Raw genomic sequence first — 23,914 nt, 5'->3', positions numbered from 1 at the left:
GGCATTAACAAAATCAGGGTCTAGGGGGGTCTGCGGGGTGGGAGGGGGGGAGTTGAATGACTTACTCCTGATCCAGGTGAGCTTCAGGACGTGCGGTCTTATTTTTTTAAAACATTTTTGCACTTCATCATGGCACGTGGTATCGCCTGAACTGTACCGCTAGTCTCGTGTAAATTTCAGCTTTTATTACGACTGTAAATTTCAATTTGAGCTTTGATTATTTGCAATTTCATTGCTCTGTTCACGAGAAACGTCGTGACACGAGTACACATTTTTGGTTTTGTCTTAGAAATTCAGTACCCACAATGCTTAGGTGCATCTATGATATCGCTTCACAAAAGGGTTGCTTCTATGCCACTCGACAAACTTTTCCAGCAATCTGCTGTTCTTTTGGAAGGTAAAAGGCACTTTGTGCCTTTTACCTTAAACCACCATCATACTTTTTATAAACTTTACTTTTAAAAGCAAATTTGATTGAATATTTGCATGAAACTTGAGTGATGAAATTTTGATCAGCTAATTATTAAAAAAAAAAAAACTGGGGCCAGATCTTTGAACGTTTCACGGATTGCTGAGTGTTTAAATGACCTTCGTAGAGCTGATAGCAAAGCCTTTGCATATTTTGCATGTCAGACATATTTCTAAACTAGGAATAGCAATCAGATTTCAGACCCACACCAGGACTTTTGTGTGGTATTTGTGTGCTGTTGTGTTTGTTTGTGCTTGTGCGTTGCATGGACGATGTATTTATTCCGCAGGTTTATGTTCATACAACGGACAAACAGTCACGTCAGAGGTGTGCAATAACACAGAATGCTCTCAGCCACAAGTGTGATAAAAGCCTCTGTGAATCCCGAAGCGTTGTTTAAGTTTACCCTACTCCGTTCGATTCTTCACTATTTACCATTCCCCAAGAATCACTGTCGGTTAAAAGCAAGATGTTGTGGTATTTGTGAATAATCAGTCGTAAAAGCTTATACATGAACGTGTAAAATTGATGGTTACACGTTATAGGTTTGCTGTAGTAAATTGTAATATAAACTGCGAGATGCAATGAGCTAATTTTGATTGTGGAGGTCAGTATTGTATTGTAAACCACCTGGTGAGATTTGGGAAGGTGCTGGAACGTTCTCGGATGAAACTTCCAGTATGGATGAGAATCGCATTTACTGGAAGGCATGAGATCGTTCTGTGTTACTATGTAAACCCGCGAGAGGGAGGAGAAGAGAGATGGGTGACGTGTGATGAGACGTGTGTATCCATCGTCCCCGTGCTCGATTGAACTCTGAGTGAACGAGGTGTTCGTTTCCAGAGCAGTTGTTAACGTGTGGATCCGGTTATAATTAAGTTGATTAAAACTCATGAAGATTGTGTGTCGATAAATAATTCATTTGAGCTCTTCAATCATCCTGGACGGGCCAGCATATGACAGAGAACAACGTGACAAGACTCATTCGTTCAACAGCCCTGATGGATGAGGTGAACAAGCGTGAGTTGAGCCGACAGGACAGAGACACTGGGCGGAAACAACTCAACGCGGGAATCGGAGTTGGAGGTCAGGTCGGGTATGGGAGCATGCGCCGGAGCAGAGCGTCATTGCATCCACTTTCTGCTCTAGGGGCCTCCATCTGGTCATCCACCAGGCAGATGCCTGGCCCATCCCCATCTCCTTGAGATGCCGATCAACCTGCAACCATGAGGCACGTGGTCGGCCCATTGGCCAACTTTACTCACGAGGATCCCTCGCTGAGAGAATCTGGTGAGCAGGATCAAGGTCAGGAAAATGAGCCACATGTCCATACAGCCGCAGCCGACGCTCACGGATGCTGCAAGTAACAAATCTCATTCAAGTCTCTCTCAGCAACCCCTCATTAGACAGAAAGTCTGACCAGCGATAGCCAAGGATTCTCCGAAGAGGCATGGTACCAAAGGAATTAAGTTTGTGTCTCAGATCCCTCGTCAGAGTCCAAGTCTCGCATCCGTAGAGCAAGACTGGAAGCACCAAAAACATTAAGACTCAGATTTTCATCCTCCTGCACAGGTACTGACAGTACCACACCCCATGATCCAGTGAATCCATGACTCCCCAGGCCCGACCCGGACGTCTATTGGCCTTTGGCTCACAGCCAGCAGAGACATGAATATCACTGCAAAGGTAAGTGAATCTCTCTGTGACCTCAACATCCTCACCACAAACAGGTACAGACAAGAAAGCAGCATCCAGGATGTCATTGAAAGCCTGCATCTTAGTTTTCACCCAGGAAACACGTAATCCCTGTGGCTGCGAATTCTCATTAAGTACCTCAAGGGTCCCCAAAAGGATATCCAGAGTCTCCCCAAAGATGACTGCATCATCTGCGAAATCAAGGTCAGAGATCCTGACATTCCCAAATAATGCACCGCAGCTCGATCTCTCTGACATCCTCCCCAGAATCCAGTCCATACAAGTGCTGAAAAGTGTGGGGGCCAGTACACACCCCTGAAAAACTCTAGTAACAACTGGAAATAAGTCAGAGATGGTGTCACCACATCTCACAGCACTCTCAGTCCCAGAGTATTGTTCAGACATCACATTGATCAGTTTTGGTGGCACCCCACAAAGACCAAGAATCCTCCAGAGGGCATCCCGATTCACTGAATCGAACGCTTTACAGAGATCAACATCAGCTGCAAGTAGCCCCTGCCGAAACTCTCGTCTGTGTTTGGTGAGGACCCGAAGGGCAAGGATACGGTCAATCGTTGAACTCTTTGGGGTAAAGCCTGACTGCTCTGGGCACTGGTGCTCAAGCAGATGGCGGCAAACCCTCTTAAGAATTATCCCCGCAAAGAAATTGCCCGGCATTGAGAGAAGTGTCACCCCTCGGTAGTTGTTGCAGTCCTGGTGATCACCCTTCCCTTTCCAGAGAGGGACAACAAGGCCCCTCGCCCAGTCATTTGGGATGATGCTTGTGTTCCAGGCAGAGCACAGAACTGCATGCAACGACACAAGTACAGCATTTCTACCAGCCTTGAGAAGTTTAGCATGGATGCCACAAATCCCAGGAGCTTTACCCCATTTCAACCGGTTCACTGCAGCCTGTATTTCCACAAACGAAGTGGATCACAGTTGATTGGAGGGTCAGCAATAAGGACAGTAACACCCCTGTCATCTAACTCACCAGCTGGTGGATCAGCCTGGTACAGACACTCAAAGTAGCCAGCCCAGTGGGACTTCACTTTGGACTCCTCTGTCAAGAGCCCACCACCCTCTGCTCAAACTGCAATACACCGAGGGCTTGAAGGAACGCAATGCGCGAATTCCCCTGTAAGCAGGACGAGAATCACCAGTTGGAGTTGGACGTTATATGTCATGGTGAACTTCCTTACATGACTTTGTATGTGTTTATTTGAAATAGAAGTTTCAAAAATGTTATGTTATGGATGTGATCACTGCAACGCCACTCAGAAGTTACAGACCCCAACTGACAAAGATCTAAATGATTAGAAGCCGACTGGTACGGTCATTCATACTCGTGGAATGCAAACCTGGATTGCAGTCATTGGAGAACGGGCTGGGTTTGGCACTGCGAACAACATATGTACACTAAATGGAAAGGAAACCCCTAGGTGTGTATACCACTGACAATCACCCAAAGGAAAGCCGAACTCGGCGGTGAAACATGCAGTAAGGCAGGAAAATGGGGAAATGCTTCAAATAATTAAAAGGGTGTTTATTTACAAAGTATTTGGGGAAAAGGGTAGACAAGACATTCAAATGTGACAGATCTGACGATCAACAGACACAAGTAGGAATGAGGAACACATCCTACGTACAATAAAAATGAAGGCATAACCCACCAATGGCACCACAATACCAATTCACACAACAAAGTGGAACAAAGACTTGTCGAGGCACAGTCTGGTTGTGGCTGTAGGATGATGTAGCACATGGCTGGAGTGGCACAAGGCAAAGTGCGGCTCGGGCATGCATAAATGTGATGGGGACCGATTATGATGAGGCCAGGAGACGAGAATATGGATGCCTCTGATATCTTGTCTTCCTTGGGACCAAAGCAAGGAGAGAGATGCTGCTCCCTTCAAGGTCCAGCTCCAACTGCCGTGCGCAACCATGGCCTTCGTAAACTCTGGGACCGCCGTCATGGATGGCGGGTCCTGTCATTGGCCACCCACTGATGTGGGTGGCACCTCCATTTGGGCTGTTCCACCAAGCAGGGTGGACAATCAGAAAAGTGTTACGCCCTCAGCCAGGGCTGTACATCCCCAACTCACTGCCATGGCCTGTGATCCACTGGCCAAACAGTTCATGATGTTGTTTCCTTTAAAGTACATTGTGTTTTCCATGTGCCTTTGTGCCCAAGCCTTCCGCCTGGCCTTGCCTTAAGCAGGAGGTTTTACACGATAAATCTTTGTCTATCTGCTTTAAAGTTTACACTCGCTGCCTCCTCGGTACACATTTTACAAGACAACTTCTGACAAATATCCTGTTACAAGGGGAATCTAACCTGTGCAATCACATGGTCCATGCTAAAGTATTAAAGTGATCCATCTATTGATTGAACCCCCCCTCCCTTTCCTTCCACGTGACATGGGTTCATTGTACATCGTATCGTTACAATCGAGTGTATTTTATTGACGTACCTCATCGTTGTACAGCCGTTTCCATGCTTGCATGTGTAAGCCGTGGTTCACTTGATGGCTGCTTTCCAGGCTGCACGATCCTGAGCTAGCCCTTTTGTTCGGCCTTCAACGTCCTATGTTTTCCTCGGATGACCTCTCGCTCTCATTCAATTCATATTGATACACCTTTTCACACAGCTGCACACCCCCATCCTTTCCACATGTCTGAACAATCTCAACCTACCCCTATGCATAACCTCAATAATGCTTTCCATACCTAAACTATTTATTAATTCCACATTTGGTTTCCTATCCTTCAGTGTCACCTCACCATTCTCATTTAATTTTGTTCACACCCTCGTTCATCCTCCTTTTTGATCACCCACGTTTCACTGCCATACATCACGTTTCTAACACAAGCTGCATTAAGTTTTCCCTTTAACTGGAAAGAGGTCTCTCAATGTCAACAACGGTAACAACTCCCTAAACTTCCTCCAGCCACTTCTAATTCTTTTAGTCACTATTTATTCTGCACCAATCATATCACCAAGGTAACAGAATTTATCTACACATTCCAAGGACATATCCCTATAAACTAACCTTTCCACTCAAACTGGAGCCACTTGTTTACCTGTGCAAACAGCACCTTTGAAGTCAGGAAACACCTGCAGTCTACCCCTGATGCCACTACACCTCTTATGCACCCAGCAGTTGCAGGATTTGTACAATATTGAATTGCCACCAACACCTTTTCTACAGACAGCACAGGGCCACCCCCTCTTTTTTTTTCTACACTTCCTTCTCCCACACCAGTAATCGGTACTTTTGCTTTCCCTATATTCACTTTCAGTCCTCTGGTCTCCATATCCTCCATCCATACTGTATATTTACCCATTATCTCTTCTACATATGCAGGTATGATATTGATACAGGTATTTTAGTGCCGTCGATTTATTTTTTAAAATACGTTCTTTATCAGTGCACTCACGTTCTTAAAGAGCAGGTTGCAGGTCACCAAACATGTTCTGAAAATTTATCAATATGATTATATGTGCATTAAATAGTTTGATGCAAACTATTGTGGTTGCCTAACTATCGGGAAAATTAATGAAATTTAACTCCGAAGTTGTTATTTCTCGAGGCCGTTGAAAAAAAAAAAAAACCAGCCGTGTGCCCATATATGGATGGTGACGTCATGTTCACCAAAAGAAAGCGGCGCTCACTCGCTCATTGAAGAAGTGTCCAGTTGAGCGGGCCGTTATTTCGCTTATTTTGAGCTTGCAACTGTCTATATTATCCTTTTTTATTTTGAATTATTTTAGAACAAAGTTATTTGGATATTTTTACATCATTCCTCGTACGTGTGTCGTCATGTTTTGCGAAAATGGCTGGAAAACGGGTAATCGCTCCCACCAATTCCCTAAGGAATCAAACATTCGCCGGCAGTGGATAAGATTTGTACAAACAAAATGGGCGAATTTTCCCCCAAAGAAAACGGGTAAAGAGGACACTTTGGATAGACTTGTCATTTGTGGTGACCATTTCACAGCCGAGGATTACGAAGGCAACGCAATGAGTGAGCTCGGTTTCAAAACAAGCGTGACGCTGTGCCCACCATTCAGCCTTCTCCTCCTCCTCAGCTGGCTCCTGCTTCATCTTCTCACACTGTGTCACCTCTCAAGGATTGGGGCATTGTGTTTATCTATAAATGCGCATAAGAAATCGAGAAATTATTAGAATAGAGTAAGTCATCACTATCTGGAAGTCCGTACGTTGTAACCCTTAATGGGGAACGCGGCTGAGAATCTCTTCCCCATCGGCCATGCCATCATCACTTTCGCTGGGGTCAAGTTCAGCTGTCAGAAAGACTTCAACACCAAGCGTCCATTATATTCGGGTCCATTACTGATTCATTCTATTTCTGACTCTTGAGTGACTAGAGGGTTGGTGGTGGTCGTTTGGAAGCTTAGCTGCCGGGGTAGCTATCATTTCTTGAAGCGCGACTGTGTCGCTGATGCAGTGTCCCTCTACCAGTACACACACTGGAACTGGTACTCATTTCGCCGACCTCAGAAGGATGACAGGCTGAGTCAACCCCCTGGTGTATCAATTCAGCAGCCGACGGGGCTTGAACTCAGGACCCGAGGATCCCAAGCCACCATCCGAACCACTGAGCCAACACCAGGCTACTAGAGGGTAAAAAATATTATTAAATCAAGTCACAGACGAATCAAACTTTACATTATTTTATGCATCGAACAAGAAAATGAAAATCTACAAACCAATCTGTCAGGTGGAGTCTGTCAGTGTGAACTACCGGACAGTCAGTCCTGCCACTTGTACACGAAATAGGCCGTTTTCTGGCACTTGCAAGTGGCTCAAATTTATATGGCTCAGGGCCAGAAACTCCATAGTATAAATTCCCATCATCCTCCGACTCGTCCTCGGCAATATCGGAATGAAAACACTCTATTTCATCACCGCTGAAATCGCTCTCTGATTCGCATCTCGTCATTGTTTACACGCTGTTTCCGAATGTTCACGAAGTTTTCGGAGAACGTGACGTCATAGCATCTTCGGTAACTTCCGGTCTGTTTTTCGATCACCGAGAAAAGTTTTGACTTAAAAGTTAATTTTAGCATATTTTGAGTTTCAAATGTAAGAAAATAAATACCCCACGTTTATTAATGTGATTTCAACCTTGGAATCACACGAAGTCATCAGCGACCCAAAACCTGCTCTTTAATACAGCACACATACTTTATAGATGTACTCGCATTGTTAATAGAACATCCTTTATAGATGTACTCCCATTGTTAATAGAACATCCTTTATAGATATACTCCCATTGTTAATAGAACATCCTTTATAGATGTACTCCCATTGTTAATAGAACATCCTTTATAGATGTACTCCCATTGTTAATAGAACATCCTTTATAGATGTACTCCCATTGTTAATAGAACATCCTTTATAGATGTACTCGCATTGTTAATAGAACATCCTTTATAGATGTACTCGCATTGTTAATAGAACATCCTTTATAGATGTACTCGCATTGTTAATAGAACATCCTTTATAGATGTACTCACATTGTTAATAGAACATCCTTTATAGATGTACTCCCATTGTTAATAGAACATCCTTTATAGATGTACTCCCATTGTTAATAGAACATCCTTTATAGATGTACTCCCATTGTTAATAGAACATCCTTTATAGATGTACTCCCATTGTTAATAGAACATCCTTTATAGATGTACTCCCATTGTTAATAGAACATCCTTTATAGATGTACTCGCATTGTTAATAGAACATCCTTTATAGATGTACTCGCATTGTTAATAGAACATCCTTTATAGATGTACTCGCATTGTTAATAGAACATCCTTTATAGATGTACTCACATTGTTAATAGAACATCCTTTATAGATGTACTCACATTGTTAATAGAACATCCTTTATAGATGTACTCCCATTGTTAATAGAACATCTTTTATAGATGTACTCACATTCTATTCGTACATACTCTGTTGATGTGCTCACATTGTAATTGCACATACCTTTTTGACATACTCACGTTCTAATTGTATATACTTGGTAGAGGTACTCGATTGAAAAAAAAAAAAAAAAAAAAAAAAGTTCACGTGTTATACTGGCTTGCACCAGGTGGTGTTTGTGGCCTACATTAGCACATTATGTGCAGACAAATGGACCAAAATACAATGCCCTCTCCTCTGGTGGTGGTAATAATTATAAGCATGTCTTGGTATTGTTAACAGGAGGGATATATTTACCTTTAGTGGACCACTGATATATTTTGCTTTCTTTTTCCATCTTCTACGTAGAACTTCCTCGACAACTTCCCCAACGATGACATCCTGGCTTTTGTAGCACGACTTTTCTTCCTGTTCCAGATGATTACTATTTACCCGTTGCTGGCCTTCATTCTTCGTGTCCAGCTGTTTACTGAGATTTATGGGAATACATATCCAAGGTTTGTGCACTTCACAATGAAATAATTGTTCAGCCCAAAGTTTTGTTTGCTTGCTTGCTGGGAGATACCAGAAACATTTTCCTTCGCGGTTAAGGGGCACTTTGAGCTGTACTGTCTTGTAAAGTTAAAATTTTGATTCCATCAAGGCAAATTGTGATGACATGGAAAGTTAGCCACAGCATGTGGATCGATGTCGCTTTTCGACCAGAATAGGTTGGACAGGCATATTACCCCTCAGCGAAGATCATTAATAAGCCAGCGGGGGTTATCTTTAGCAGAAAATGTATCGAGGTACTCATTCCCAAGAGACGACTTTGGTTAAAAGATTCTGAGAATCTAAAGTCCTTCATCCTGTTACTTACAGTTGAGTAATTCAAATATTGCCATTAAGCTCAACCATGCCAGTCACCACCATTTTTATCACCATTTGGCCACCACTGAAAAACAAAAAAAGTTTTTTTTTCTTGTGACATTCATTATTGAGTTGAAGCATACTTGTTATTGTCATGTCAGCAATGGATGGAGGCCCTCAATGTCAGATGTGATATCAAGGCTCCTCTCCCTCTCCCTCTCCCTCACACTGCCCCCCTCTCTCTGGAAGACTTGTCCCAGAGTAATTATCAGTTTAGGATCTTCACCAAAATTGAATCGATTCTTATTTGTCACACACCTCACCTATGCTGCAGTTGGAGTTCAATCTCACAAGTGTATCATACTTCTTGATGCAGGTTTCATTTTTTTCCATATGGTAACCATACATTTTGCGATACTTCTAACTCTAATTAAAACCAATCTCCTGTTTCTGCTGGCATCACCTTTCGAGGGGGACCATTCCATGCATTAGCTTCTTCATGAGTGAAACACCCATGTGTTCGTCATCTTAACTTGACTCTTACTTTACTGTCGAGCTGTGGCCCCTGGTCCTATCACTATCAATTCTGCAACAACAAAAAAAATCTCTTCCCTACTAATTCTATATAATACCCTTCATTATCTTAAACATGTCCATCAGGTCCCCTCATAATTGCTTCCCCTTTAGTGTATAAGGTTCTGTCTCCTTTAGATGCTCCTCAGAGCTTAGTAAAGCTAATCCTGAAATCAATCTCGTAGCTTTATGCTGAACCCTCTCTATCTCAGCTACTGTATGTCCTTCCTCAGATATGGTGACCCAAACTGTACACAATATTCCAAATGAGGCCTCACTAAATTCCTCTACAGAGTCAACACTACTTTTGATTTATAATTTATTCCCCTACGAATACAACCTAAAACCCTTTTTTGCTTTAACTGTAGCCATATGCTTACCCCCACCGTATCTAGCACCATCCCTAAATCCTTCTCCTGTGTGACATGCTCCAAGACTGCCTCTTCCATCATATAATCCTTATTTTCATTTATTTTTTACCCATCACCAGCACCTTGCACTTCCTTGTGTTAAACTGCAACTGCCAATTGTTTTCCCAATGTATGAAAATATTTAGACTTTCCTGAAACTGATCACCCCCCCCCCCTCTCTCTCTCTCTCTCTCTCTCTCTCTCTGCTATCTATATTAACACCACACTAATGTCATCAGCACGTTTCGAAAGCCAATTGTTCACCCCACTCTCCAAATCCATGATGTAAATTATGAATAATAATGGTTCCAGTACTGATCCCTGAGGTATCCCACTCCTTACATCTTCCCAACCTGATATTCTTCCACTCACAGGCACGAATCTGGTTTCCAATCCAGTTAGATACCTGACCAGCCACTCCACAAGCCCTTACCCCAGGCAACAATCTTTCATCCATTTATTTTGTCATTATTTCACCTAAGCTTTATTCATTTGTAGAGAGTCTGTAATTATTATAGCCAATAAAGCACATTTCCAAAGTTTTGGAGCACGAGTCACCATTTTACAAAACCCTCCCATAAAAGCGATTGATGAACGGAAGATGGCTGAAGCAAACTGGACACCAAATAAAACATTCAATTTGTTCGTTCTTGGTAGTCTGGATGAGACTTCATGGAAAATGATCATGATCACGTTACATCACCATGTGACTTGCATATCATCCGATCGCTCACCGAGCATGTGTATGGCATCAGCTTTCAATGTGATGATGTTATGACAACAGGTGTCCTGAAACGCCTCGGTCTAACAAATGCTTACGTCATAAAGGGGTGTGTGTTTGTCTCGTAAAAACTGAGTACAAATCATTAATTTCATTTTGGTTTTGAGATTCCTAGAGCAAAATGTGCAGATTAATCTTGAACCACTCTTATACTTTCTCAAAGGTGCTGAGCCAACTGTGATCCCTTGTTTGTTTTTACTTTTTAAAGTCAGCCTATTGTTGTGTGCAAAGTTAAAAACAGGTTTTTCTGCCTTACAGTTTACTTCACGTCTTCGTCTTGAACGTCATCCTCATTTCTTCTGGAGTGGCCATGGCCCGTTTGTATCCCCAAATTGGGACAATAATAAGGTAAGAACCTGCCTCAAGAGTTTAATGCCTCGTTCTCACACCAATCTCTTCCTTTTCTGGAGTAGGTTTAATAAGGGCCGCCTTCACCTAAAAACCGCCTTTCTTAATGAAATCCTGCCTTCAGTGATGTTTCCATCATGGCATATTTTCCAATCTCATCGCCTCGAGTGTCACAGTGACGTCGTCGCATTCCCAACCTCCTGTTATCATGCTCCCAGTCCCCTGTAACACTGCAGAGATGCAACAAAGCCATCGCCTTGACACTGTCTCACGATTAAATCATCGATGCTTTGGGGTCGTAGAGACTACGCAGGCTGAACTGAGGTTCAAGGAAAGAAAATATCTTGATTTACATTTCAGCACAGCTGTTATTCAAGGGCATGCATCGTTCTGTGAAGCAATATTGAGATAAAATGTGAAAGCTGAAATTAGCTTACAAACTAATGAAGGATTTCAATAGTTAAAAGCATGGTAGCACCAAAAGGAAGCGAGTACTATGATTAACTTAATGCCATCCTTGGGTATAGGCTTGCAATGGCTCGTCAAGTACACATACACATCTGCCTGCACAGTTGCACCGATTTGAAGAATGAAGATCTGGTGAAGATGAGTGTTGATCTGCGTCGGCCAACAGGTAGATCAATGAATGAAACCAACAGGACATCGATTGAGGTATGCTAACGACAGTGGGAAGCAATTTTGGCATTGTCAGTCTTTTGCTCAGACGAAGGGTTAACGCCCGAAATGACAGTTTCTCCTTGCTTCCCCTGGTGGTTAACATGCATCAATCGATGTTCTGTTGATTCCTTCCAATGTTCTACACAGTGGCTTTGCCTGCAGCCCGTGAGGAAGTAAAAACAGTCAGCTCTGCTCACAACTCGAACCACCTGAGCATTTTAAGATGGAATACTCAAACGATATCTAGGCTTCACCATCTACACAATGTTTGCATAAAGCACAATGCATCGTATTGATCTGCATGAATCAAATATTTAAAAGGATAAAATTGCTGCTGCTAGGTCGAACCAAGAATTTGTCACGCAGTTTCTTTGCTGTTGTTGTTGCGTTGTGATTTAGGAAACTTGATATTTCAGCTCGAGACATTTTTCCACTTGTCTTGCAGGTACGTGGGTGCTACCTGCAGTCTTGTTTTTGTGTTTGTTCTGCCACATCTCACACACCTCTTGGCGAAATGGCGGCGTGGCACTTTGAGATGGCACTCCGCTATTCCACATAGCCTTCTCATGGTGCTCGGCATCCTTAACTTTGTTGCGCAGTTCTTCATTTAGTGGTGCAAGTATTACTGTCAAGCACAAATGGGAAGCATTTTCCTGTACGACTGTGCAATCGTCAAACAATCATTTCTTCATTTGCCTGACTCGTCTACCAACGTATTGCCTACGATGAAAACAGATTGTCAGAAAGCATCATTCTATACTGCCATAGCCTCATATTTAACTTTTATCCACAACTACGTCTTTTACTGAAAAATGAAACATCCTGGGGTCCTCAAACAACCTGCTGACCTGAAGCTTCTTCTCTTGTGCATTCCCCTCCATCTTCCTCTCCCAATCTCTTCATGCCCTTTCCCACTTGTATTGGGCATGTGTCAACCCAAACGTTGTTGAGTTGAAAAACAAATGTTTTATTCTAGGTATTTAATGGTCTGCTTACCACCGTTGTTGCAATATTTCTGATCATGTGTTGTATCTTGGATTGTAGAAATGCAACCCAGGCTGTTACAAATACTACTCTTGGCAGCTCTCCCTTCCATACCCATTTCTACCCTTTCTGGATCCTTCCTGCAGCACTCCTGACCATTATCTCCTTTCCCTCTTCCTCCCTCTTATTATCCTACCCTTCCCTCACCCCTCCCCCTCCCTTCACAAATCATGAGTACTTGTGGCCTGCTTTAAAAAATTTTTTTTTGATTTTTCACTGTAACAATGTATCACCAGACTCGGTGGTGTAATGGTTAGAGCGTCCCCTCTGGATCTGGGAGGTCGGCAGTTCCAATCCTGGCCTGGTCATACCAAATCATTTTAAAGCTATAGAGCAAGGACAAATAACCATCTGTTGGTGGCTACATCATGCAGCTGGTACTCGGCTTGGTGGCCTTAATGACCTCCTCCTGCGTTGAAGTTCCTTGTTAGAGAACTCGCATTTTTAGCTTATCTGAAATTGGAATTCTGGACAAGGTATTGTCATCATGCACCATTCGTCCATCCATCCATCCATGTCCTTTTTTTGACTTCTCTGGCCAAACTGCTCGGCCGATCCGGCTGAAATTTGGCAGCAACATTCTGCTCCTGAATGGTAATGGGAATTGCAAAGCTCGTTCCGGTCATATGATTTTCAGTAGGTCAAAATATACGACTTAGTAAATTTCTTCAAAAATCTTCTCCAGACCCACCAATCAGCATGCTACCAAATTTGGGTGACATTAGGCCAGGGCCCAGATAAGCTACAGGTCCAGTGGTCCTATTTTAACCTCGTATGTGTGTGTGTGTGGTCCACTCAGTATGTTGCTGTTTTACCCCGTTTCCTCACTTTTCCATGAACATAGATCTTGCATAACAAACAATTGTCCAAATAACAAGAACCCAACACCAAGCACTCTTCAGATCAAACTTCTTACCTTCCTACAAAGCCTAGTGGCAGCTGGTCAAGGTGGTTCAGTACATTTCTCCTTCTCCACTTTACTTCTAAACTCTAAAGGATCCTCCATGAATGGTTTGGTTGTCGAATTTCTCCACAAACACAAAGCAACGTCTCTCTTGATGGTATCGTCTCATGATCTTCCTTTGGAGGCTAATGTGCCATGAGCCCATCATTTTTGAACCAACCTTTTTTTCCTGATTTATATCATCGACTTCCCTGAAAAATCCTTTGTACCATTTTGCTGATAACTCACCCTATGCAGCAAAAGTACACCATAGTTCTCGTGAGACAAGCTGCAACAGCATCAGTCTGCAGATCTGGAAAAATTACATCATGAGTCACTTACCTGGAACAAATCCAAGCTCTCACTCTTCCTCCATAAAACCAGGTGCACACCTGGGTGCTCAGGTGGGCAATGAAACTGGTCTAAAAATTATGCATCTCCATCACATGCAACTACTTTGTCCACATCTGAACAAGTAGTTGAGAATAAACATCATCGTTTCTTTCTGGTAGTTTGTCTGCAATGACTTCACCAATTACTGATTAAGAGATCCCATTATCTTTGTCTTATCTGTAGTTATTTTGACTGCAGAAGCTAAATCACAGAAATACTGAACAACATCATGACCGAGGCCGCCAAAAACACTGGACATATCATTCCCTGGTCTCGGGGTTGATGCTTGAGGATAAAGAGAAATACAGAAGCCTTTTACATATGAATACTTGATCAACTGAATTATTGCATTTGATAAAACATTTAATTGAAAAGAAAGATACCTGAACTACAGAGCAGCTATACCATGAGAAGAGAGACTCATGAGTAGCACTCCATGCTCCACCTGGCTACAGCTGATGGATATCTATACAGAATCTTGAGACAAGCCCTGCCTGTTATCATCTCTGATGTGTGTGCTGCAATGGAACCAGTTTGCGAAAAGACAACTACTTGCAGGTAAGGAAAAAAAACAAGGAAGAACAATATTTAATTATTTTCATATACTGTACTGCATGGTGTAAACTGTAAACCATAGAACATCGATTAAAACACAAAAAAATGCTAAATTAAGTCGAAAACGTATTCCTAAATATGAAAATATTTATGTAGTAACAATGTGGATTTGAATGAGGCATTTCAGACATTTGAAATGGTTTACCTTTATTGCTCCAACACAACCCTTCCATACCATGCAACAGCAGCAGCAGCAGCAGCTAATAAATAAATGCTCAGGCGACAAATTATTATTCTTTTTAATGACTTAAAAATAGCATAATCAACATTGTAACAACCAATCGTAGTTCACAAATGTGCACGTGATGAAAATGCTTCACATTGCTTGGGAGCCTGTCTGTTGTAAGCCACTGATCACACAACTGCTGGCAACTCGTTAAAAGAAATGTCCTCATACAGCATATAGGATTCGGTTTCAAGCAACTCCATTGTGGAACTGTATGCTCAGGATGGACCTGGCTGAATGATCAGCTGTCAAATCCCTGTTTATTTATTTGCCTGACCACTAGAAGTGGTACAATTCCTGGAGCTCTGTGGCTTCAATATTTGTCAAATTCTGTCTCTTGTGAACCATGTATCCAAACTGGCCTCTGGCTGGCTATTCTTACAGAGCCAGGTCAATTCTGAACTTCATCGAGGTCATTGGAGTGTACAAGATCTTCATCTGAAGTACCGTGGAGTAGGACTCCCAATTCTGGGCTTGTGCAGCTGTTTCCCACATTGCTTCATGAGGAGCGATTGTGTCTTACTCTTGGCATCATTATTGCCATGTCTTGCTATTGGCATCATCATTGCCGCGTCTTACTATTGGCATCATCATTGCCGCGTCTTACTATTGGCATCATCATTGCCGCGTCTTACTATTGGCATCATCATTGCTGGAGGCCAAGTGCTAAGCTCTACTTTTAGCCCACCATAGACCGGTTTGGAGACTGTGCTTTCTGTTGCCTTACTCAATCTATTCTGTCTTACCTCGATGCACTCCAACATACCCCCTTCCCCCATGTCACTATTCCAGAAACACACATATGACCAGCCTCCCAAAGTCTATGCTGAATGCTCATTCATTCCTTCATCTCTCCACGCTCTTATCTGTCTGTTGTCTCGTACCCCTCTCTCTGCCATTGAAAGGTGTGTGCTGCTTATAGTCACCTCATGCTTTTTCCCATACCCACCCCCAAACTATTCTACTCTCATGACCGCTTCCTCCCACTCACCCCCCCCCCTTTGCCTTTCTGCCACTCACCCCCCTTTGCCTTTCTGCCACTCACCCCCCCTTTGCCTTTCTGCCACTCACCTCCCCTTGCCTTTCTGCCACTCACCCCCCCTGCCTTTCTGCCACTCACCCCCTCCCTAAAGTCCTGCATTTTCCAATTTGGAAGCATTTGACACCCGGTGTTCCTTTGAACAATTAATGTAATAACATCCACTCACGGAAAATGAACAAACATGTACAAGTTTTAATTTTTTTTCATATCATTAACTAAATACTCGTTGGGGATGATTCCACATTTAAAGTTGCTCGAATTCACTTTTACAAGCTTTGATTCCTTTTGCACAGTTACAATAAGATATGTTTGAATGAAGGGTGGGGGGGGGGGGGGGCGGGAGGGATTTATTATAAATAAAAAAAATTTAAGTGCCCGTTTAGTGTTCGCATCTTGAACCGATAGGTGACGAAGCTCACAACCAAAGTTCAGATCCTATTACTGAGATGAATTTGTCGATACATACTGTATTTGTCCTGCATGTGATCTATGTACTCGTTCCACCATGAGCCTTCAATCAAATGTTTAAAAAAAATAGCTTTTTACAACAATTTCACCGACTTGACATTTGCAATGTGGGGCATTTTCTTTTGTACACGGTTATACATTTAAAGGTGTTATGAAAGGTCATTTGTGTTTTGTTTCGATATTCACATCACATTCAGAATTTGTTTATGGAAGTGTGAGACTATCATAGCATCGCCTCCTACTCATCAGGCTGTAAGAGTGCTTGTTGCAGACACAGTTGTCACAGGTGATGATGTGGGTGAGGGTAAGCCGAGCAGGGAATAACGCTCAGCTGGTGGTGTTGCAAAGTAGACCTTTTGAGTCTCAGAATAGCACTCGTCCACTGGAACGACGTCCCTGTAGGTCCAGTCCTGCGGAAATAAAAATAGCAATATCCTCATATCGTTGTTGACCTGCCAATGCTCGCTTTTCCCAAGGGTATCACACTGCACTTGTCCAAAAAAATTCATGACATCCTTCGTTCAGAAGCAACAAGACTGCGGCGGAGCATCATTGGCTGAGGGCACGGATGTGCCACTGATGCAAAGTCCTCTGCTTGTCAGCGCAGGAATTTGCAATTTGGCCATGGTGACGGTGATAGCTCACCGACTCTTCATGAAAGACACCATGAGATCTTTAACGCCCACAAACTAATGCTGGCAGATGGGTCGCCCATTTGGAGGGATGGCAACACATTGATGAATGAAACGGTTTATGGCTGGGTCAGGATTCAAACTGGGACGAGACAGCATACCTCTCAGCCCCATGATAACCCTTTCCAGTTATCATAATTACACACCAGTGTCTAATTTGCAGAACTATGATCATCAACAGATGTAATATACAAGCATGAAACTCATTGCCCAGTTTCCTATGATAGGGGAAGGAGTTGATAATTGACTGCCAGAATCAACACCTCCAATTCGATGATCGTGAGTGTTCGAGATACCTAAACCCTGAGCCAATCCTGCATAAGCATCTTGTAACAACACCCCTAAGCAGATTTTGATTTGTGTTTCCATCAATAAATCCTACTTCGGGTGTCCATGCACTCTGTGGTGCACAAAACAGGAACATGCACTTGATTAACCTCAATGCTACCCAGGTTTCAGCTGTAAACGAGCTCCAAAAAAAAAAAAAAGAGCAAGATGTGAAGTTCCCTGTTATTGTGATACAGCAAGGTCCATGCTGGCATTAACATAGTGTACAAGGTGGGAGTAGGTAGATGGATTAGCCACCAAAACAGTTTCAGCTTCGCTGTGCAAAAGATAGAAATACTACTGTGTTTAAGAGATACTTGTGAGAATATGAAAATAATGATTCAATCTTAAAATTTGCACCATAAAGCCACAAATAAAGATTTCTTCAGTTACTTACACCCAAATGCACTGGATTGCCAAAACTTTTGTTTCAAATTTGGAAGAGACTTGTTCATCTCGTCGTCACAAAACTCTTCCATTGGTGGGCACACTTAAGGGCCCTGTCGTTAGCCTCTGACGAACACCCTGCATCTCATTAGATGTTCTATGGTCTGGGGTCCAAGACCCACTCACTCACAGTTGGCATCATCTTTGCTGTATCCCCAATCTCAGCATATTTGCTTTTGACCTTCCAATTGCCATGAGTATGGTCTATTCAAGCTGTGCCAGGCTGTCAATGATTGATCAGTGCCTTGTGGGAGTTTCTCTGTTGGGTCAAGGTTCATTGGCTCATCCTCTTAGGCCAGCTGCAATGTTTCATTCCAAATGTTCAGCCTCAATGAGATTGGATTGCAGTCTATCAAATGGACTGATGACTGGAAGTTCCTGCGAGTATAAGCCGTGGATGGATTACTGGGTGGCCATGAATAGGGTGTCTCTTATCGTCTCAGGTGTTCTATCTAGTTTGCTACTACCGTCCTAATAATTGGTTGGTGCAATACCAGCAAGCAGATATAGATGACTGGTATTGACGAGTTTCAGACAGCCAGTAATGTAACGACAGCTCGACTTCAATACTGGGTGCAACTTCTTGGCAATGGCTGATCGTTCAAGCCTGGCATGCATATTCTGCCGTGGAAAAGATTTGGAATATTTGGACTTTACGATGCAGTTGTGCCACAAGAACATTTCTCCAGATGGACGTTTGTTAATTTGCTTTCATGTTGGCAAGAGCATATAGTCATCCAATCTGTCTGGTGCCACTTGGTATTCAGCTTGTCAAAGAAGATGATGATGGACACCTGCAAGCCACACTACATTCTTCAATCCCAAGACCAGTTACTCCCAATGTTCAATTGTCCCAATTTTTTGATCTATAAAGTGAACAGCTAGGACACAATATATCAGGATGCAACAGCAACAAAAAAAAGGAACAAAGAGAAAGAGGGAATGACACCAGTGACAGTGTTGAGGGATAAAATAGAGGGAGACGTGGGGAAGAACGAGGGGTCAGAGAGTATGCATGGCATGGACAAGGTGGGGATGGAAGAAAACATTGGAAATTTGGAAGGAGGTGGGCTTGGGGGGTAACTGGGGTAGAAAAAGGTGATTGTTTTGGATTGGGGATGACTTGAGATGGAAGTAAAATACTGTCTTAAAGACCTGGAGGGAAGAATGGGATTGAAGAGAATGGAAGTTGGTTCCACACGTGGGGGGAAATGGGGACAGATGATTGGAGATGAGCAGTGATCCTGGATTTTGAAAGTTTCTCCAGAAGGGGGTTGATGGTGGACTGTGTGCGCATTGCAAAAACCTGGGGGGGGGGGGAGAGCATGGAAAGAGCAGAGGGTGCAAGACCAGAAAGGAGGCAGTAGAAGGCAGAGACCACCCTGGTTGTGTACATACAGTGCTTTCAGAAAGTATTCACACCCCTTGACGTTCACATTTTGTTTTGTTGGAGGCTGAATTTAAAATGGATTAAATTAAAATTTTGTCACCGATCTACACAGAATACCTCCACAATGTCTGGAATTTTATATTTTTTTTAAAGAAATTCACAAATTAAAAATGAAAAGCTGAAATGTCTTGAGTCAACAACAAATCGTCAGTTCGATCAGAGGGACATAGGGACAAACGAGAGAGCAAGAAGGAAAGAAATACAGCAACCTGAAACTAAGTGGAAGGGGGTGGAGAGAGGCTGAGGTATAAAATATTGTGACGTCCACGGGACTTGAACAGTCCCGCCAACGTAGAATGAGCCGAAACGATGGAGGCGGTTTATTTATTTATAACCCAAACATGGCGGTTCTAATCGCTCTACCGCAAACGGGACGAGGAAGGTGGCACGAGTCGCTTTTCACTGAGTTGATGATGTTTATTTGTTTTTAATATTAACCAGAAATAACAAGACTCGGCAAGAAGAGGGATCCGGGGCGATTCGACGGGATGGTGTGGGATCGGGCGTGGGGAAAACACAGACAATTCCAATGAATATATAGATCTCAAACCCTCTAAGGCGCCAAGTACACACACACACACACACACACACACACACACACACACACACACACACACACACACACACACACACACACACACACACACACACACACACACACACACACACACACACACACACACAAAACGTAGCTACTTCTGGTGGTCAGGCTGGACCGTGGTGTGGACGCAACTGTCCCTGGATCAGCGTCGGACGAGCTGGCCTTGCTCTCCTCGGGGGGGGGGGGCAGGAGAAACCGTGGTGCTGTCGACCTCCTGGTCCTGGCCCAAGTCCGCTCACAGCCGCCAGGGAACCAGTTCTGGCGCCAAATTGCGAGCAGGAGAGGGAGGCAGGTCCGCCCGCCGTTCGACCCCGTACTCCGAGTCAGCAGAACCCCAGAGCCCACCAAGGTGAGGCACGAGGCTCAGCAAGGCTCCAAGACACGATGAAGAACACGATCGAATCAGCACAACAACAAGTACGCTTCCCGCGCAACAGCCTCCACACCAAAAAAACACGATCTTTTTGTCCCGATCTTCTTCCTCTTCTTTTTCGACCCCGAACAGAACCTTTTTATCCTCCTGTCCTCGTCACTTCCAATCGAGCCGTTTTATTAGCCCACCGCCGTCGCCTTCCGCCAATCGTGATCACGGGGCGGAGCCATCCACAGCCCTGTCCTGTGATGTCACGGCCAGCCTCCAGGGACAACTAAAAGGGGTTTACGCAGACACACTTACCCTATCCCGTGTCCCTATCTAATTACGTGACAATTATCATTTCCCCCTTGAAGAAATGAACATTTACTAGACAACTTATCACCACTGAATTGCTACTTATTACATCGAGATCCTGGTAAACTCGAACAGCATGGCATACCTAATTAAACATCCTAATTACCCTTTGAATGCATACCCCCCCTCAAACGTAACAATATCATGGATAGTAGTGGTACATCACCAGCAAAGTCAGAGATGGAAGATTGGGTTTGAAGAGACCAAGGAAAGAGGTTCTTGCCAAGCACAGACTCCAAGTACACATTGTTAAAGTCTGATGGCGAGGTTTCTGGGGTACGTTTGAATGCCAATTATAACCTGAAACAATGACCACACAATTCAAAAACAACAAACAAAACAAGCAGTCATAGACTGGTACTTACAAAATCATCAACTTGACCTCTGACCTTGTCTAATAAAAGCGTCTCTAGAGAAGGTAGCGACGCAAACCAGAAGTTTCTACGAAGATTCTATACCAAACCATCAAAAATCGTAACGTCGACCGAAGCAAAAATCTCCATTTCTCCACGCAATTATTTAATATTATTTTATCAGTCACAAAACCGTAATATTCGGCCATCCACCAACAATCTTTACATAATCCGACGGCTTTGCGAGTCAGGCATGCGACGATAACCTTTATTGGGATAAAAAAAAGACTTTTAAACACAATCTTTATCGAAAACACCGTCAGCACGCACACGGAAAACCTTTACGCGACTCAACGATGCCTCTGCTCGAGCGCGCTGCACCACGTGACGAGCCGTGACGCAGTGAGTGAAATGTTTTTTTTTCAATCTTAAAACGTCTCCAAAACATCCAATTTTTACCAGAATTTCGACAACCGAGTTAAAAAGCGTCCTAAGCGATTGCAAAAACCGAAGACAAAATTAAAATCGAAGTTAAAACGAACTCGTACCATCGACCGAAGCAAAAATACTCCATTTCTCCACATTAATTTACGAAATTATGTTTGACCTCACTGTGACCTTGACCTTTGACCGATTTTGACCAAAATCTAATCAGCGCTAGCCATCACCCTCCTGAATCACGTGGTGTAATTTGACATTGATAGCTTCTTCCGTTCGAGTTACTGCGGATTAGCGTAACAAAGGTCACACTCGACGCCCCCCCCCCCAACTCGAAAGGACGCCGGGGCGAGCGCGATGACGTCAGCGCGCACACGCAAAACCTCGCCACGGGACGAGCCGTGACGCGGCAGGTGAAATATTTTTATGCAATCTTAAAACGTCTCCAAAACATCCGATTTTTACCAGAATTTTGACAACCGAGTTTTAAGCGTCCTAAGCGATCGCAAAAACCGAAGACAAAATTAAAATCGAAGTTAAAACGAACTCGTACCATCGACCGAAGCAAAAATACTCCATTTCTCCACATTAATTTACGAAATTATGTTTGACCTCACTGTGACCTTGACCTTTGACCGATTTTGACCAAAATCTAATCAGCGCTAGCCATCACCCTCCTGAATCACGTGGTGTAATTTGACATTGATAGCTTCTTCCGTTCGAGTTACTGCGGATTAGCGTAACAAAGGTCACACTCGACGCCCCCCCCCCAACTCGAAAGGACGCCGGGGCGAGCGCGATGACGTCAGCGCGCACACGCAAAACCTCGCCACGTGACGAGCCGTGACGCGGCAGGTGAAATATTTTTATGCAATCTTAAAACGTCTCCAAAACATCCGATTTTTACCAGAATTTTGACAACCGAGTTTTAAGCGTCCTAAGCGATCGCAAAAACCGAAGACAAAATTAAAATCGAAGTTAAAACGAACTCGTAACGTCGACCGAAGCACAAATACTCCATTTCTCCACAGGAATTTACGGAATTATTTAATATTATTTTATCACACTGAAATTTTTAAAACAGCCGTAAGTCGACGAATTGACACACAAATTCCGCCGAACTTACCTCGATCTTCTAAACTCATGCTCCGTCAACAATACCTGTGGTAACTTTTCTCGAGTTATCATGTTTTGGATGTTTGACCTCACTGTGACCTTGACCTTTGACCGATTTTGACCAAAATCTAATCAGCCCTAGCCATCACCCTCCTGAATCACGTGGTGTAATTTGACATTGGTAGCTTCTTCCGTTCTCGAGTTATCGTGCCTACAAACAAACAAACACACACAAACACACAAACAGAGGATGGAAGTCATCAATATAATTACGAAATCTTTAGATTTCGTAAGTAACAATTGGTAGCAGATGTTTGAATAAACGTCCAGCCTACGATTTGGACGTGGAAAGGCCCTAAGTTATATGAAAGGGTTGAGCTGCAAGGCTCGTCACGAACCGACATGATCACGTGCATCTCAGGACCTTTGATAGGATTGAGCATTTGCAAGTCCTGCAGAGACCCCTTGAAGAAGCATTTTGTCGCAACAAAGCTTATGAATTGGACCCCAGTGGAAGTAAATGTGCAACACACCTGCCAGTGGAAGTTGAATTTTTCCAACAGGAGGACACGATCACGTTGCGATGGCACACAGTCTGGGGCTGGCTGGCGGGTCAGGCTCGTCGCGTCGGTGCTGGGAAAAAGTATGGCACCCCGCAGCGCAAACCAGCCACCGTAGTGAGGGTGCATACACACGCCGTAAATTTTCTGCACTCGAAGGAAAATAATTAAAATAATCGTCAATTTCCTGCAGTTCATGTTTCACTTGTATGAAGCGCATATGAAGGAATTTCAATATATCAAAATTGCTTTTATACAGCTATGAATAATAGAGATGTCACGATGCAAAAGTGTTGGGGCGGGGGGGTGGGGAGAAGTCTTATAAGAATTAAGTATCCAACAATTGGAAGTTATAGACATGCAACTGTGCCGTTCTCTACATACGATTCTTCGGAAACAGCTGCAGAGGACCTTTTTGCACCTTGTTTATTCCCCTGTAATCGAACAGCAAACTTACCGTGCTGTCGCTCCACGGATCTTCAAGAAGATCACGACGCTGGTAGTAAAAGGCTGCGCCAGCCACATGTGCAACCGTCTGGACCAGTATGCATGGCCTCCGGCTCACTGGCTCGATATCATAATCGTGTAGCACGATCCAAGGATCGCCACCACATACTGCCTGTACACCCGCATGCAAGAGGTGCACACACTTGTGGAACAGCATGAACTGCTCACCTTTTTGAAAAACAACTTGGACATCGCACATGCCTTCA

General features: G+C 43.5%; 2 protein-coding genes across 12 annotated transcripts in view; one reads left to right on the top strand and one right to left on the bottom strand.

Moving 5' to 3' along the window:
* The window catches only part of SLC38A9 (solute carrier family 38 member 9), a 144,490-nt gene extending 127,841 nt beyond the window's left edge, over positions 1 to 16,649 (top strand). For all 5 annotated transcript variants that reach the window (XM_085885162.1, XM_085885159.1, XM_085885160.1 and 2 more), the window contains 3 exons: positions 8,466 to 8,614; positions 10,989 to 11,078; positions 12,202 to 16,649. In XM_085885162.1, the coding sequence (XP_085741288.1) occupies positions 8,466 to 8,614; positions 10,989 to 11,078; positions 12,202 to 12,367 (405 nt within the window). In that variant the 3' untranslated portion in view covers positions 12,368 to 16,649. The remainder of the gene's footprint in view (positions 1 to 8,465; positions 8,615 to 10,988; positions 11,079 to 12,201) is intronic.
* MMACHC (metabolism of cobalamin associated C) overlaps positions 14,977 to 23,914 on the bottom strand; it is a 33,788-nt gene continuing 24,850 nt past the window's right edge. For 3 of the 7 annotated variants that reach the window (XM_085885172.1, XM_085885169.1, XM_085885171.1), the window contains exons 3-6: positions 23,659 to 23,820; positions 23,175 to 23,348; positions 19,109 to 19,259; positions 14,977 to 16,897 (exon numbers count right to left, since the gene is read on the bottom strand). In XM_085885172.1, coding sequence (XP_085741298.1) covers positions 16,851 to 16,897; positions 19,109 to 19,259; positions 23,175 to 23,348; positions 23,659 to 23,820 — 534 coding nt within the window. In that variant the 3' untranslated portion in view covers positions 14,977 to 16,850. Of the gene's footprint in view, positions 16,898 to 19,108; positions 19,260 to 19,984; positions 22,853 to 23,174; positions 23,349 to 23,658; positions 23,821 to 23,914 lie in introns of those variants that run through there. The other 4 variants (XR_015059226.1, XR_015059227.1, XM_085885170.1 and 1 more) reach the window with 4 other exon arrangements.

The sequence above is a fragment of the Eptatretus burgeri genome, chromosome 6 (genome assembly GCF_056783735.1).
Source record: "Eptatretus burgeri isolate ZD-2024b chromosome 6, Ebu_testis_v1, whole genome shotgun sequence".
Classification (NCBI taxonomy): domain Eukaryota; kingdom Metazoa; phylum Chordata; class Myxini; order Myxiniformes; family Myxinidae; genus Eptatretus; species Eptatretus burgeri.
This window is presented reverse-complemented; position numbering and strand designations above follow the sequence as displayed.